This window comes from Cebus imitator, unplaced genomic scaffold, assembly GCF_001604975.1.
Source record: "Cebus imitator isolate Cc_AM_T3 unplaced genomic scaffold, Cebus_imitator-1.0 Scaffold76, whole genome shotgun sequence".
Taxonomy (NCBI): domain Eukaryota; kingdom Metazoa; phylum Chordata; class Mammalia; order Primates; family Cebidae; genus Cebus; species Cebus imitator.
This window is the reverse complement of record NW_016107391.1, coordinates 1,247,923-1,263,895: the sequence shown is the minus strand read 5'-3', so window position 1 is coordinate 1,263,895 and position 15,973 is coordinate 1,247,923. Positions and strand designations below refer to the sequence as shown.

The window sequence follows — 15,973 nt, the reverse complement described above, 5'->3', positions numbered from 1 at the left end:
AAACTAAGAAAATAAAATATTCTATATAATTAGGAAATTCAAAAGCAAAGTTTTAAGTAATATTTGGTAGAAAATGATGTGAGCATAGGTTGTAAGATTTTTCTCAATGTGCAATTTTTCTCAAGAGCAATTTGTTAATACGCATGTTAGAGAATGATTTCTCACATTTGTTAAATGCACTCTTTGTAGCAGACACCTCAGGCCTCAAACATTGCTTATCATTCAGAAATAGATTTGTGATTCCAAGACATTTAGCTTATCGAATCTTGGTCTTCAAGTCAATGGGACAATGTCCTACCCATGCCCTGTGGTTAACATGCCATGCCATTATATAAAAGTCTTTCTTCTTTGGTTCCCAATTTCCAAGAACTAGTAAAATGAGGACTCTCTTTACTCTGAAGTACTACAGCTCTAAGAGGAAGTAAAACTAAAATTTGAATAACAAAGAGCCTGAAAGTGAAAGAAATTGCTTAAAATCCCAATAGTAACGAAATTTCAGAGAGAAGTAGTGTAAAGATGAGGAAAAAAATGAAATACAGTGCAGAATCTCACGCAGTAAAGTTTTGCAATTATGGGTAAATAAATCTCGCACTTCAGACAGAAAACTCTTAACATTCAGTTAGATAAGATTAAGATAATTAAGGCACAACACTGACCAAATCTAACTCATAAATACGCAATGGAACTTCCTACCCAAGTTAGGTGATTTGCTAAGAAGCAATAAAACCAGAAGTGAAAATAAATGAATTAGAGCTCACCTTTAAACTAGTTTCTGAGGGAAAGGGGACCCCAGCGTCTCCACGATTTGCTTTTGGTTCCCAAGAGGCATTGTCACAGAGGAGATCTTGTGCAGAAGCCACTTCCGGGGTCACGTTGAGAAAGTTAAACTCTGTCTTGGCTGTTTGTGAGGCGACACACAGATTGTAGGAATAGGGCAATGTTCCCTCACTGTAATTGGGGAGAACCCCAGGTCCAGGCTTGGAGCTGAGACCAGGCTGAAAGCAGCCCCAATCCTCTGCCCTGGAAGAGCGTCGCAGGCGCAGAGCGATAGCCAGAATCACCGCGAGGAGAAAGAGCACTGAGATCAAGGCCAAGGCCACCACCAGGTAAAACTGCAGTTCCGCCTGAGGGTCAGAGGGCTCCGGGCGGTCGCTGAGGTCTGGCAATACCTCCTGCAGGCTATCCGCGAAGATTAGGTGCAGCGTGGCGGTGGCGGAGAGTGGCGGCTGTCCTCCATCACGCACGGCGACTAGCAGGCGCTGGCGGGCCGCGTCCCTGTCGCCCAAGGCACGCGCTGTGCGCACCTCACCGGTGCGCAGCCCCAGGCTGAAGAGCCCGGGCTCGCTGGCCTGCAGCACGTGGTAGGACAGCCAAGCGTTGTGTCCTGAGTCTGCGTCCACCGCCACTACCTTGGTCACCAGGTAGCCGGGCTCTGCGGCGCGTGGCACCATATCGAAGAGTGCGGAGCCATCCGGTCCTAGCGCAGGGTACAGCACCCGTGGCGCATTGTCATTGAGGTCGCCCACTAACACGCGCAGGCTCACATTGGCGCTGAGCGCAGGCGAGCCGTGGTCACGGGCCTGCAGCGTGACCTCGAAGGCGCGCAGCTGCTCGTGGTCGAAGGCGCGCTGCGCTAACACCACCCCGCTCTGCGCGCTCACAGACACGTAGGATAAAAGCTCCTGTGGCTCCAGGTCGCTCGCTACAATAGAGTAGGAAACTTGGCCATTGGGGCCCAAGTCAGGGTCGGAGGCACTGATTTGAACGACGAAGGCGCCAGGAGGATTGTTCTCTGCCACGTGAATCATGTAGGAATTCTGCTGGAAAATAGGTGCATTATCGTTGATGTCGGAGATGTGCAGGGTGACAATTACGCTGGAGGAGAGGGGCGGCTTGCCCCCGTCGGTAGCTGTGATGGTGAGATTGTATTCCGGGGTCTCCTCCCGGTCCAGGGCGCCATCTGTCACTAGCTTGTAATAGTTCTTTGAGGAAGATTTCAAAATAAACTTGGCATTTTCCAACACTTGGCAGTAAACTTCTGCATTTTCTCCAGAGTCTCTGTCTCTCGTTTTTATCAAGGCGATGATTGTTCCTGGTGGCGAATCTTCTGGTAGGGGAGTAAATACTGAAGTCACAGTAACTTCAGGTGCACAATCGTTCTCATCAAGAATTTCAACTTGGATAATGCAGTGGGCTGCTAGATCTCCAGGATCTTTTGCTTCGATACTCAGAGTGTAACTATTTGCAGTCTCAAAATCCAAATCATCCTTTGTCTTGATTTCTCCTGTTTTTTCATTTAAGTTAAAAAAGTGTTTCACTTGTTCGTCCACATTGTGAAAGGAGTAGGTGATCTCCGCATTTATGCCTTCATCCTCGTCAGTGGCCGTCACTTGAAGCACAAAGAAACCTGGGGGCACGTCCTCCCTCAGGGTGACCCTGTAAACATCCTGGCTGAACACCGGAGGGTTATCGTTGGCATCTGTGACTTGGATTAGGATTTGGGTCCTGCCACTTTGAGGTGGGTCTCCACCATCCAAAGCTGTGAGGACCAGTTGATGGAAAATGTGCTCTTCTCTGTCCAGAGAATGTTTTAGAATTAACTCAGGATATTTACGTCCATCTGGAGTCTGTTTCTCAGCGAGATCAAAGTACTCGTCGTCATTAAGGTGGTATCTTTGTAGTGAATTAGGACCAACATCTGAATCCAGGGCTGGGTCAAGTGGAAATGTTGTACCTGGCTTAGTGGATTCGACAATTTTTAAATCAATCTTACTCTGTTTGAATAGCGGGGTATTATCATTTATATCCTGCACAATTACTGCTATGTGGAAAATATTTAGTGGGTTTTCAGCGACAGTGTCGAAATCCAGAATGCACAGAGGCTGCTTCCCACATATCTGCTCTCGGTCTATTCTATCACCCACAAGTAAGTCCCCGCTGTCTGGGTTTACTGTGAAATATTCTTTCTCAGCGCTAATCCGCAGCTTTCGGGCCGGCAAGTCCCGGACGCTGAGCCCCAGATCCTTGGCGACATTTCCTACGACCGAGTTTTTGGCCAGCTCCTCTGGAATTGAATAGCGGATCTGGTCTGGGAGAGCTCCGGGAAACAAAGACAACAGGAAGGGCAACAGTACCTGCGGCCACTGCACCAGCCTGCGCCTCCCTGCGCTCGCCTTCATCCTCTGTCTCCCTCGGGCTCCCTTTGCTCCTTTGCCCGTAGGAGAAATAAGCCTTACGTGGATGGCAGAATCCCGGCTAAGTCTTCCGTAGATGGCAGAATCCGGGCTAAGGTTACTTTTCCTGCTTTTGTTTTCTGTTTCCAAATCTATACTGGCTTCCTCTGTGTGGTTGGTTTGTGCAGGAAGTTCCGCTCTGAGACTCCCAAACGCTTCTGTGCTATCTTCTCTTCGTTCTTTTGACCTACAGCGACGCTCAAAGGTTTCCTCAGGAAACTGCACCAATGACTTGTAAATGTTTGCTAACAACTTTTTTCTTTTTTTTTAAATTTATAAAGTCTTTATGTGTTTTTAAATAGGTGAAAAATTCATATAGTTCCAGATTCAAAAGGTGCATTCAGCATAGGTTTTTCACTGCTTTTATCCCGGTTTTTGATGAGGAGAAATGCTTTCACAGGGGAAAGGAGTGTTAATGTTTCTTGGGTATCCTTCCACAGACATGTTTTGTATAGTGCAACAGATTTTTATAAATGTTCTGTCTCCCTCTCTTTTGACTATTAGAAAAGTTTATTTAACAAAAAGACTAATATGAAAATGTACATGACTTAATTTTTACATCATAGTAAAACAGGCCCTAAGGAGAGAGGACATGGGTTTCACCGCTGAACAGCCATTATTTATACTCGTTCCAAGGCTTCTAACACGATGATACTATTTCCTCATATTACCATCATTCCTATATTGTTCTGTTGTCCGCTAGTCGCCATCTCCACACGTTCATCTATCACAAGATTCATAAAGGGATCAAATCCCCGCAATATTCCTTGGACATGTCTGCCACCATTTAACTTCAATGATAACTTCTTGTCCATAAATTTTTTCAACTCGTGAGGGTGAGCTTTGCTCATGATGGCTACCCTGTGGGCACACAGAGCTCTGTCTCCCTTTTTTACGCTAAGGTAAGCATACAACATACCATGTTCTGCACATTGCTTCTTTATTTGTTATATCTTAAAGATTATATCAGTACACAGACAGCTTTTCCTAGGCTACTAGATAACTATATTATGAACTCCATAATATGAATATACAACAATTTGTTTAATCAAAATTGTTATTTGCTAAAAGAAACCCACTGCCCATTCTAACAAAAACACATTTTTTAAAAAATGCAATTTTAGGTTATAAATTATCTGCTGCTTTCCTAGACCTTTAAAATATGGGCCACTCTCATTCTGGAACACATTCCTAATGCCATGTGAATATGCTTACCACAGTTTGAGGCCAATTGAGCATTTCCAAATTACATTTTATGGCTTAATTACTTTAAACAATCTCTCCTCAGATGTGAACTGTCTCTCAACATTCACTTGTTATTTCCACTTCCTGCTCCCCAAGCCAGGTAACTGCATCATATCATATTCCAGTTTACTCTATGTATTGCACCAGAACTTTCTATGCATACAAAACCATGTAGAAACTAAAACTCTCCTTTGTAAGTCAAACTGAGGCATATTCCACAGTCTATCGCTACAACTTTCAGTTATCAAATTACACTAATTTGTATAAGTATACACACTCATGAATTTTGAATTAACTCACAGAACTAAATGAAAGCACAAAGAGCAAAAGAGTTGCATATCCCTTAAACACAAAATATTTTCCCCAATATAAAAGAATCCCACAGCCACACGGTGAAATATCTGAAAGTAATTTGTAGGAATAGGGATGAGGCCAACTTACTAAGCAGCACAAATCATGTCAGCCCAGAACCCAAGTTACTCAACCTTCGCCAGAGGTTCACATGATGAAAAGAGAAAAGTCTCCATAAACTTATGTTTTCTTTCAAAATCAAGAAAGTCTCAATAGTGACATCATGATAGACAATTTAAAAATTATTAAAGTTACTCCTACAATATACTTAAATTTGAGTGAAATTAACTGGGAAAAATTTCTGATAATCACAGAAGTGCACCAAAGGAATCACCCATAGTCACTGCTAGTGCATCTCAGAATAGCAACAACAAAATGTTTGAAATATACCAGTCCATTGAGAACATATTCTGTTAAAGTTATATCTAAAAGTTAAACTCATAAATTGCCAGCATTTTTAAATTGACATTTTCTAATTATAATGCAAAATACCCTTTCAAGGAAGAAAAAGTAAACTTCAAGCAAAGCATGTACAGTGTAAAAACAGAAAATTAAAAAACCCTCAGTCCAGAGCCAACAATAGCTTCATGAGAAGGAATAATGTAAATGTGAATTTACATAATCACCTTCTATTTCACAGGTCTCTTGTATCTTTTCAGTAACACTAAGGGAAAGGACATTTATTTATTTATATTTTTAATTTTATTTTACTTTTTTGGAGGCAGAGGCTTGTTCTGTTGCCCAGGCTGGAGTACAGTGGTGTCATCTCAGCTCATTGCAACCTCCACCTCCCAGGTTCAAACAATTCTCATGCCTCAGCCTCTTGGGTAGCTGGGACTACAGGCACGCACCGCCATGCCTGGCCAATTTTTTGTGTTTTAGTAGAGACTGGGTTTCACCATGTTGCCCAGACTGGTCTGGAACTCCTGAGTTCAAGCAATCCACCCTCCTCAGACTCCCAAAGTGCTAGGATTACAAGTGTGAGCCACCATGCCCAGCTGGGAAAAGGAAATTTAAGGAAATGAGGTGGTTTAGAGTTGTAAAATTAGAAAATTCTGGTCGAAACTACAACTGAATGAAAACCAAAAAGGATAACTAATAAACAACATTTTTTGTGCAGTAAATACTATTGGCTATTATTGAAAGGTCATCCACCACTCCTCTTTAAAGCAATAAAATATTAAAAGAGGTGGCTTTATTTGATATATTACATATATAATTGCAGACATTTACACAACTCTGTGTCTATAGTTCAGCATGGTATGAGCTATTATAAGATTGACTCACCTGAAGATTAGGGTCTCCTTTTGTTTCAAGTAAATCCTGAGTTATCAGAAGAGGCTCGCTTTTCTCACAGCTCTCCTGGCTGATGAGCATGTCTGCATAGTTGGGCTGGGGGAAGATCAGGTGACTTTTCCTGGAGTCCGCGGTGAGGGAGACCTCGTGGGAATAGGTTTGCAGGAAAGCCTGAACCCCGTCCATGCCTACAAAGTGGGAGGTGGGCACACCCGCCCACCTGCTGCCTTCAGACTGAAGCAGGCGTGACTTGTGCCAGCGTCTCAGCTTGAGTGCTAGAAGCACGGTGACAAAAGCCAGGAAGATGCAGGAGACAGCGGCTACTGCCACCACGAGATAGAGAGTGAGGCCCGAGTCGTCTGGGTCTGCTGAAGGCTTGAGGCTGCCCAAGTCAGCCAGGACATCTGGGATGCTGTCGGCCACAGCCACAGTGACTGTGACAGTGGCTGATAGAGGGGGCTGGCCATGGTCCTGGACGACTACTACCAGGATCTGCTTAAGCGCGTCTCTGTCCAGCAGGGCCCGCGCCGTGCGCACCTCGCCTGTGTGCAGCCCCACTGCAAACAGTCCCGGCTCGCTGGCCTTGAGCAGGCGGTAGGACAGCCAGGCATTCTGGCCTGAGTCTCTGTCCACTGCCACCACTTTGGTCACCAGGTAGCCAGATTCTGCGGAGCGGGGTGCCAGCTCCACTCCAGTGGAGCCGTCTGTGGGGAAGGTGGGGTACAGGATCTCAGGGACATTGTCATTCTGGTCTAGCACAAAGAGGCTCAGTGACACGTTGCTGCTGAGTGGAGGGTCTCCACTGTCACTGGCTGTCACCAGTAGCTGCAGGTCTCTAAACTGTTCATAATCGAAGGAGCGAAGTGCATACAGGATCCCAGTGTTGGAGTTGATGGAGACATAGGAGGACAGGGGTGCACCCTGGAAGGTGTCTTCGGCCAGGGAGTAAGTGATTCGGGCATTGTCACCACTGTCGGGGTCTTGAGCAGTCATAGATAAGATGGAGGCTCCTCTGGGGTTGTTTTCAGAAATGTAGGCAGAATAGGAAGCATGAGGGAAAGTAGGTGGGTTGTCATTGATGTCCATCACCTGCAGTGAAATATGAGTTTCTGTAGACAGTGGAGGAGTTCCCTGGTCAGTGGCAGTTACAGTGATGTTATATTCTGAGACTTCTTCCCTGTCCAGTGTTGTGTGTGTCAACAACCGATAGTAATTTCCATAGGTCTTTTCAAGTGTGAATGGTAGATTATCTGGAATAGAACATGTGACAAGGCCATTCCCTCCTGAGTCACTGTCATGCACATTGAAAAGTGCAATTACTGTACCTGGGGAAGAAGTTTCCTGGACTGAGCTGGTGAGAGATGTAACTGTGACTTCTGGAGCATTGTCATTTACATCCAGAACGGTCACGAGTACCTTGCTTCTGGCTCGGAGGCCAGGCCCATCATGGGCTTCCACATCTATGTCATAGAATCCAGAGTCCTCATAATCTAGATCCCCCAATATTGTTATATCCCCACTCAGAGAATTCAACTTGAATAGCTGGGATATTTTGTCTCTTACTTTCCGGAAAGAATATGTCACGTCTCCATTGGCTCCTTCATCTGGATCAGTGGCTTTTACAGTGAGTAGCCTGGTGCCTACAGGAACGTTCTCACGAACACTTACGTGGTACTCGGGCTGAGTGAATACGGGAGCATTATCGTTGATATCCACAACTATTATGAGAATCCTGGCAGTGCCAGAGCGAACCGGGTCACCTCCATCGAAGGCGGTGAGAACGAGGTGGTGAATCGCCTCTTCCTCGCGATCTAGAGCGCGTTCCAGCACCAGCTCTGGGTACTTAATCCCATCGGCCCCGCTTTGCACATCCAGGGAAAAGTGACCGTTTGCGTTGAGCTGGTAACCCTGCAGGGAGTTTACTCCTACATCCGGATCAAAAGCTTCAGGAAGAGGAAATCTTGTCCCAGGATTTTCACTTTCAGCAACTTTTATTTCCCTCTGTTCTGTCCCAAAACTGGGCGGGTTATCATTAATATCGATTATTTCCACCTCTACCCGCAAAATCTTTACTTTATCTTCTAGGAGAATCTCCAGGTTTGTCACACAGTTTGGAGATCTGTCGCAGAGCTCCTCCCGGTCTATCCTGCCCGCGGTGACCAAGCTGCCACTGCGCGGGTTCAGGGCGAAAAGCTGCGTCCTACCTCTGGAGACGATGCGGACTCCGCGCTCAGCAAGCTCCCAGGGCGCCAGCCCTAGGTCCTTGGCGATGTTACCCACCGCTGAGCCTTCTTCCTGCTCCTCAAACACCGAATAGCGGATCTGTTCGGCCCTGATTTCTCCCACAACCCCCAGGAGAAGGCAGATCTGGAGCAGCCGGGTGCGGTCTGGACGAGTAGGAGACGTCGCCATTACAACCCAGCCGCGGAGTCGCCTGTGCTTCGGTTTTCCCTCTGTGGAGGCCTGAGGAGCCCTAGGAGCTTCTGGGTCCAAAACAAAGTGTATTCACAGCCGGAGATCTCAGGGCTTCAGCTTGAAGCTTCATAAAGCTCCAGAGCCAGTGCTTTGCGCTGCAGAAATCTTGTGATTCTGATTAAATTTCTGGTTTGTCTTTTCCCCCTGATTGGTGAACAGCGACACCCAGAGTCTTAACCTGTTCTGCAATTTATTCTTGGTAAATAAAGTATATTTTTTATACTTTTCTATTCCTATTTCTCCCAAGATAATAAAAGTCAAATTCCTGTTTTTGATTTGCAATGACAATTCAAGGATACTCCAAATTTTCCTGTACAATAAACTTTATAAAGTTATTTATTTTCTTAGAGAAAATATGACTTTTTTCTTTTTTTCCTTTTTTGGCTAAGAATGTGCTCTCCGTCTTTTCAGTTTTCACATTATTAATCCCCACAGCCCATTCTCAGTACAGAACATTGTGTGAGGGACACATTTATTCCTCCTAAAGACAAAGGTGGACTTGAAAAATGGAGGAGAGAGAGAGGTGAAAAGACAGTGGGACAGGAGCTTGGAGGTCTGGCTTCAGTCCCAGTTTATGCAGTAACAAGTTTCCTCTCATGAGTTGACCCTCTAGAACCTGGGGCAATGCTTCAATTCCCTTGCAATAAACCCACCTACTGTTCAAGAGTTAGCCTTACCCCTGTACAAATGAGATTGGCAAATATGATAATAGGTTTGGGAAGAGGATTTGCTCATTGATTTAGTATATAGTAGATTTTTAGTCATAAGCTACGCATATGACTATCTTGTTCACAATGTGTCCTCAATCTTTAAAACTATACTTCTCATAGAGTAGTACGTTCCATGAAATCTTTTGTTCCATGAAAGCTTTCAATGTTTTAGGAATGACCAGTTCAAATGCAAAGCCTAAAACAATGGGTTAATAATTCTGCTCTTAAAAATAAAAAAAGAAATAAAAAGAAAAGTTAGACTGAAGAGCTATAAAGTGCAGATCATAGTTCAGTAATTTTTTCACATGACACATTCAGTATTACTTTACTATAATTCCTAACTTTAACTTAGCTCTCATCTTAGAAATAATCAGTAAAAGGAAATGTTTAGGTAGCTGAACGTGGATTTTCATTACATGCGCCATCACTTTCTTGCTTATGAATATTGAGTAATTTACTAATTTGAGAAAATTTGAGATAAAGCAGTACACCAGTTCTTAAGCTTATTAACAATAGCAGTAGAAACGACTTGTGCAAATGTGCATTACCTATACAGAATTTAAAAACCCTCAGACTTCGAGTAGATTAAAGGTGTTTTTCACAATCTCAAAGACCTCATAAACTGCAGATGACTAAGAGGTGAAATAAGATTTTTGGAAATAAATCTGACAGTATGCATTAAAAACTCTCAAAATGTTTATAGATTTAACTAATTTCTCAGAAATCTATACCAAAGAAACAAGAAGTATGGAAAATGCTTTATAAACCCAAGTGTATAAATTGGGTTTATTCATTACATTGGGTCATTACATTCCTTGTTTCAATAGAGACAAAATAGAAAGAGCATAAAAATAAATAATTAAGCAATGGTTAAGAAAATTATGGCTCGGCACGACGGTGGCTCACGCCTGTAATCCCAACACTTTGGGAGGCCGAGGCGGGGAGATCACGAGGTCAAGAGATCGAGACCGTCCTGGTCAACATGGTGAAACCCCGTCTCTACTAAAAATACAAAACATTAGCTGGGCATGGTGGCTTGTGCCTGCAATCCCAGCTACTCAGGAGGTTGAGGCAGGAGAATTGCCTGAACCCAGGAGGCAGAGGTTGCGGTGAGCCGAGATCGCACCATTGCACTCCAACCTGGGTAACAAGAGTGAAACTCCATCTCAAAAAAAAAAAAATTGTGAAATATCATTGATTGAAATTATGGAGTGGGAATAATACCGACCCAAAGTTAGTGATACAAATGTAAAATTGGACAATATCTGCTACTCGTGATGAGACAATCATTAACAGTCTTAATGATTGGAAGGCTGTGTTCAATATACATGTTTCTGCAAAAAGATAAATTAAAATGCAATTGATGAAGATGAACATAAATTTTAACTTGGGTGGGAAGAACTATAAATACATTTATAAGTAGCTAAGAATAAGATGACTTGAAAATATAGTATCACATATGAACTAAGAAAAGGCACTGCTATTACTAAAGGTGTTAACATCTATGAAACAGGTCCCTTTAGCAATATTTGCTAACCACACAGAAATGTCAACAGTGAAGACTGAAAATTAAATTGCCAAGAATACTGAACAATCAAGAAAGCAATCTCCACCTATCTAATACACCCCTCTCCCACTAGATACCATCACCAGAACAATGAAAGACAACCAAAATTACCTATGCACCAGTGAGACGAAAACGCAATATATGATTTTTTTGGAGACACGGTTTCACTCCCATTGCCCAGACTGGAGTGCAGTGGCATGCTCTTATCTCACTACAACCTCCGCCTCCCAGCCTCAAGCGATCCTCCTGTCTCAGCCTTTTGAGTAACTGGGACTACAGGCACGTGCCACCACACCCAGCTAGTTTTTGTTTTTTTAGTAGAGACGGCTTTCACCATGTTGGCTCTGCTGATCTCAAACTCCCTACCTCAAGTGATTCACCTGCCTCGGCCTGGTTAAGTACTGGGATTAAAGGCTGGAACCATTACGCCCGACTGAAGTATATAAAATTTAAATAGATATGCAAAAACTCACGTGAGAAGAAAAAGAAGGGTCACAAGCGATTTTGTGATCTTCATTACTGGCACATACAACCATAGAAGGATCATCACACAGCAGATCCTGAGGGGGAGCCATTTCCGGTGTCAGGTTGAGAAAATTAAACTCTGTCTTTGCAGAATGAGAGGCAACACATAGATTGTAGGAATAGGGCAAAGTTCCCTCGCTGTGGTTGGGAGGAACCCGACGCCCAGACTTGGAGCACAGACCCGTTTGAAACCAGCCCTCAGTGTCGAGGCTGGAGGAACGTCTCAGGCGCAGGGCGATAGCCAGAATCACCGCGAGGAGAAAGAGCACTGAGATCAAGGCCAAGGCCACCACCAGGTAAAACTGCAGTTCCGCCTGAGGGTCAGAGGGCTCCGGGCGGTCGCTGAGGTCTGGCAATACCTCCTGCAGGCTATCCGCGAAGATTAGGTGCAGCGTGGCGGTGGCGGAGAGTGGCGGCTGTCCTCCATCACGCACGGCGACTAGCAGGTGCTGGCGGGCCGCGTCCCTGTCGCCCAAGGCACGCGCTGTGCGCACCTCACCGGTGCGCAGCCCCAGGCTGAAGAGCCCGGGCTCGCTGGCCTGCAGCACGTGGTAGGACAGCCAAGCGTTGTGTCCTGAGTCTGCGTCCACCGCCACTACCTTGGTCACCAGGTAGCCGGGCTCTGCGGCGCGTGGCACCATATCGAAGAGTGCGGAGCCATCCGGTCCTAGCGCAGGGTACAGCACCCGTGGCGCATTGTCATTGAGGTCGCCCACTAACACGCGCAGGCTCACATTGGCGCTGAGCGCAGGCGAGCCGTGGTCGCGGGCCTGCAGCGTGAGCTCGAAGGCGCGCAGCTGCTCGTGGTCGAAGGCGCGCTGCGCGAACACCACCCCGCTCTGCGCGCTCACTGACACGTAGGACAACAACTCCCGCGGCTCCAGGTCACTGGCCAGAATAGAGTAGGAGACGCTGCCGTTGGGTCCCAAATCCGGGTCGGAGGCGCTGACTTGTGCAATAGAGGCGCCAGGTGGGTTGTTCTCAGCCACATGAACCACGTAGGAGGCCTGATGGAAAACAGGTGCATTGTCGTTGATGTCGGAGATGTGCAGGGTTATGCTTGTCCTGGAGGAAAGGGATGGCTTGCCCTTGTCGGTGGCTATGATTGTGACGTTGTAGTCTGCTGTCTGCTCCCGGTTTAGGGCCCCACAAATCACCAGCTTGTAATAATTCTTTGAGGTGGATTCTAATTTGAAGGGAACTTCTTCCTGAATATAGCATGTCACCATGCCATTTTGCCCAGAATCCTTGTCTCGCACTTTTATGAGGGCTATTACAGTTCCAAGGTCTGAATGCTCTGGAACCTGGTTAGAGAAGGACATCAAAGTCACCTCTGGGGCATTATCATTCTCATCAACAATTTCAATTTGAACATTACAGTGAGCTGTGTGTACTCCTCCATCCTTGGCTTCTACACCCAACACATATCTACTTGTCTCTTCAAAGTCCAATGTGCCATTGGTTGTAATGTCGCCGGTATTTGGATTAAGATTGAAGAAGAGGCTGGTACTTATTGGGGAATTGAGGAAGGCATAGGTGATCTCTGCGTTAATGCCCTCGTCCTGGTCTGTGGCCAACACTCGCAGCACAGAAGTTCCCCAGGGTACATTTTCTTGGAGGCTAACCCTGTATACATCCTGGCTAAACACAGGAGCATTATCATTGGCATCAGTGACTTGGATATTGATCTGGGTGGTGCCGCTTAGAGGCGGGTCCCCGCCGTCCATGGCAGTCAGGATTAAGCGATGGGAGCTCTGATGTTCCCTGTCTAGAGGCTTTTCCAGCAGTAATTCCGGATATTTACTTCCATCAGGACTTTCCTTCGTTGACAGAGAGAAGTGTTGATTGGGGTTGATGGTGTATATCTTTAGTGAATTACCTTCCACATCTGCATCTTGCGCAGAATCCAGAGGGAATTTTACCCCGGGTAAGGCTGACTCACAAATTTCTAAGTCAATGCCTTTTGTAACGAAACGTGGTGCATTATCATTAATATCTTGGATTATAACAACCACGTGGAAAACATTCATTGGGTTTTCAGCAACAGTTTCGAATTCTAGTGCACACTCAAGTTTCCTTCCGCAAATCTTCTCTCGATCTATCCTACCGTTCACTAACAAATCCGCGCTCTCCAAACTAACGTTGAAATAATCCTCTGCACTAACCCGCAGTTTTCGAGCTGGCAACTCCTGGATACTGAGCCCCAGATCCTTGGCAAGGTTCCCCACCCGTGAGCCCTTGGCTAGCTCCTCTGGAATCGTGTATCGGATCTGCTGGGAGATGGCCCCACAGAACAAAGACAGCAGGAAGGGAAACAGTACCTGACTTTTCATCCTTTCGGCTTCTCTGGCTCTCCTTTGCATTTCAGGAACTCTCCGCGGAGCTTCTTTTTTCTGGGATTGTTTTTAAAAGCAATGACAGCACCCTGGACTTTGGCGATTTGAGTGTAGCACTTATTTGTTAGGCGGTTGAGGGTGCACAGGAGCAGCGTCTGTGCTCTGCGGTGCACCGGACAAAGCAGGAAGGCACCCTGCCTGACGCTCAGGCAGAATTGAGAAGCCTTCACTTTCTTTTGGTCGACAGCGGCGCCCAGAGGTTGTCTTGGAAAACTGCACAGTGCCCAGCTATTTATCCTCAAAGCGCAACCTCTTGAATCTATGTACAGTACCCTGTCTTTAATTTGCTGGAAGAAAGCAAATACCCACATTTTCCCCTTTAAATTTCACATTTTCTAGTTTGTCATCATCTCATAAGGGTCTTCATCATTTTGTATTCTTTTTTCATTTAAAAAATTCACAAGGTACACGGCCATTTTTTTAAGTTTTGGGGGCCGAAAAAATCTTCAGTGATTTCACTGTATTTATAAACTCTGGCATGACTGGGGTATCCAAATAAGTGAATGGATAATTTTTATTCATATTTTTAGTGAACTAAAATACTTACCTTTCTTAAATTCATCAGAATAAGTTCCCTTATCTAGTATTTTAAATCTCTCCACATATACGTTATCAATTCAGTAATTCTTTTCAAAGATAGTTTTTGCAAAAAATAGTCACAGCCCTACAATTATGTTAATATATTTCTCTTCTTTTTAAAATACAGGTAACTTTTCCAGTTAAGTAGGGCAAAGTCTGATATTTTGTTAAAAGGGCCAATTTAGTATTAGGGTACACATACATGCTTTTATAAAGTGGACTCTCATATAAGGTGTATTTATTTTTTATGAAAATGGTGCTTCTTTTTATATGAATGTATATGAAATCCTCTAGGCTGGGTGCGGTGGTCCGTAATCCCAGCACTTTGGGAGGCCAAGGCGGGCAGAACACAAGAGGTCAGGAATTTGAGACCAGCCTGGCCAACATAGTGAACCCCATCTGTACTAAAAATACAAAAATTAGCTGGGTGTGGTGGCAGGTGCCTGTAACCCCAGGTACTCGGGAGGTTGAGGCGGGAGAATTGCTTGAACTCAGGAGGCAGAGGTTGCTGTGAGCTGAGATCATCCCACTGAACTCCAGACTGGGTGACAGAGCAAGACTCTGTCTCAGAAACATTCTCTATAATGCCAGTTCTCAGCTCCAGCTGACTTATACCATTAATGAGTACGAGTCTGACTTGACCACTGGTAAATATTGTAGAGGTATTTAGAGTTCTTAGACACCCAATTTTGGAACTTATTCTGTAGTTCCAGGCTTAGAACCAGTCTTGGTTCAAAGCAAATTCTTTTATTTCAAATGCATTACAAAATGGGATTCAACTCAACAATTTATTCTACTATTTTGCAGTGCTCACCCATACTCATACTCCAGCCGAAACAGCCTATTATCTGTTTTCTTAAGATACTTTTTCTCTTGTTTCCCATGTATCATGCCTTTATTCTTTCTGTTTCTTTTATTATGAACTTCTCCTTTCTTTTGTAATGAATTCTTACCCATTCTTAAAAAAAAAAATCCTTCTTAGTGAAAATGGGATGTCTTAGGCCTTTCATTACCTGTACCAGTAGGTGGAATTGTATTGGTTCTGTATTCTCAGTGTATTTTCATGACACATATATGGCTATGTTTCATATAGAATTCTTAGAAAATTGTCTTTGAGCATCCATATTTCCTCTGGCACTAGCCAATTAATTTTTTTCTCCTTATAGGGGAAGTGATACTGATAGTATAAACTTTTTTTTCCTAAAAATTATATGTCAAAAGTTATGTGCCTTTTTCATTTGAGACAGGGTCTTACTATGTTGCCCAAGTAGGTCTCAAGTCCTAGGCTCAGAAGTCCTCCCCTGGCTATGGGCCTTTTAAATTCTGTGATGTGTTTGCATGTTTGAATGAGAATACACTTTACTCTGCTTACAGCTTTTGTGTTCTGGACCTGTTGTCTCAAACATTTAACTGTGCTTATTCCTAATATATTGAGGGAGGAAACTATTCTTTTTTTGAGTTCTAATAAAATATACTTTGGTCTAATTTGGGATGACTCTCTTATGTGACTTAATGAATGAAAATAATTTCATAAGTTGCAGAATAAGCCAACAATTTCTGTCTCAAGAAAGTTGTAGAACACGACAAAAGAAGGGA

General features: G+C 44.4%; 2 protein-coding genes across 10 annotated transcripts in view; both read right to left on the bottom strand.

Annotated features, from left to right (window-relative positions):
- The window catches only part of LOC108307063 (protocadherin gamma-C4), a 190,619-nt gene that overhangs the window by 155,340 nt on the left and 19,306 nt on the right, over nt 1-15,973 (bottom strand). The window contains exons 1-2 of one of the 9 annotated variants that reach the window (XM_017532232.2): nt 13,724-13,920; nt 11,351-12,706 (exon numbers count right to left, since the gene is read on the bottom strand). The exons of 3 other annotated variants lie outside the window; for them this stretch is intronic. In XM_017532232.2, coding sequence (XP_017387721.1) covers nt 11,351-12,706; nt 13,724-13,765 — 1,398 coding nt within the window. In that variant the 5' untranslated portion in view covers nt 13,766-13,920. Of the gene's footprint in view, nt 1-758; nt 3,349-6,116; nt 8,746-11,350; nt 13,927-15,973 lie in introns of those variants that run through there. 5 more of the 9 variants (XM_017532228.2, XM_037739884.1, XM_037739883.1 and 2 more) reach the window with 5 other exon arrangements.
- On the bottom strand, nt 3,511-5,562 carry LOC108307071 (small nuclear ribonucleoprotein G-like). The gene has a single exon (XM_037739888.1). The coding sequence runs from the start codon at nt 4,148-4,150 to the stop codon at nt 3,896-3,898; it is 255 nt and encodes an 84-aa protein (XP_037595816.1). The 5' UTR covers nt 4,151-5,562; the 3' UTR covers nt 3,511-3,895.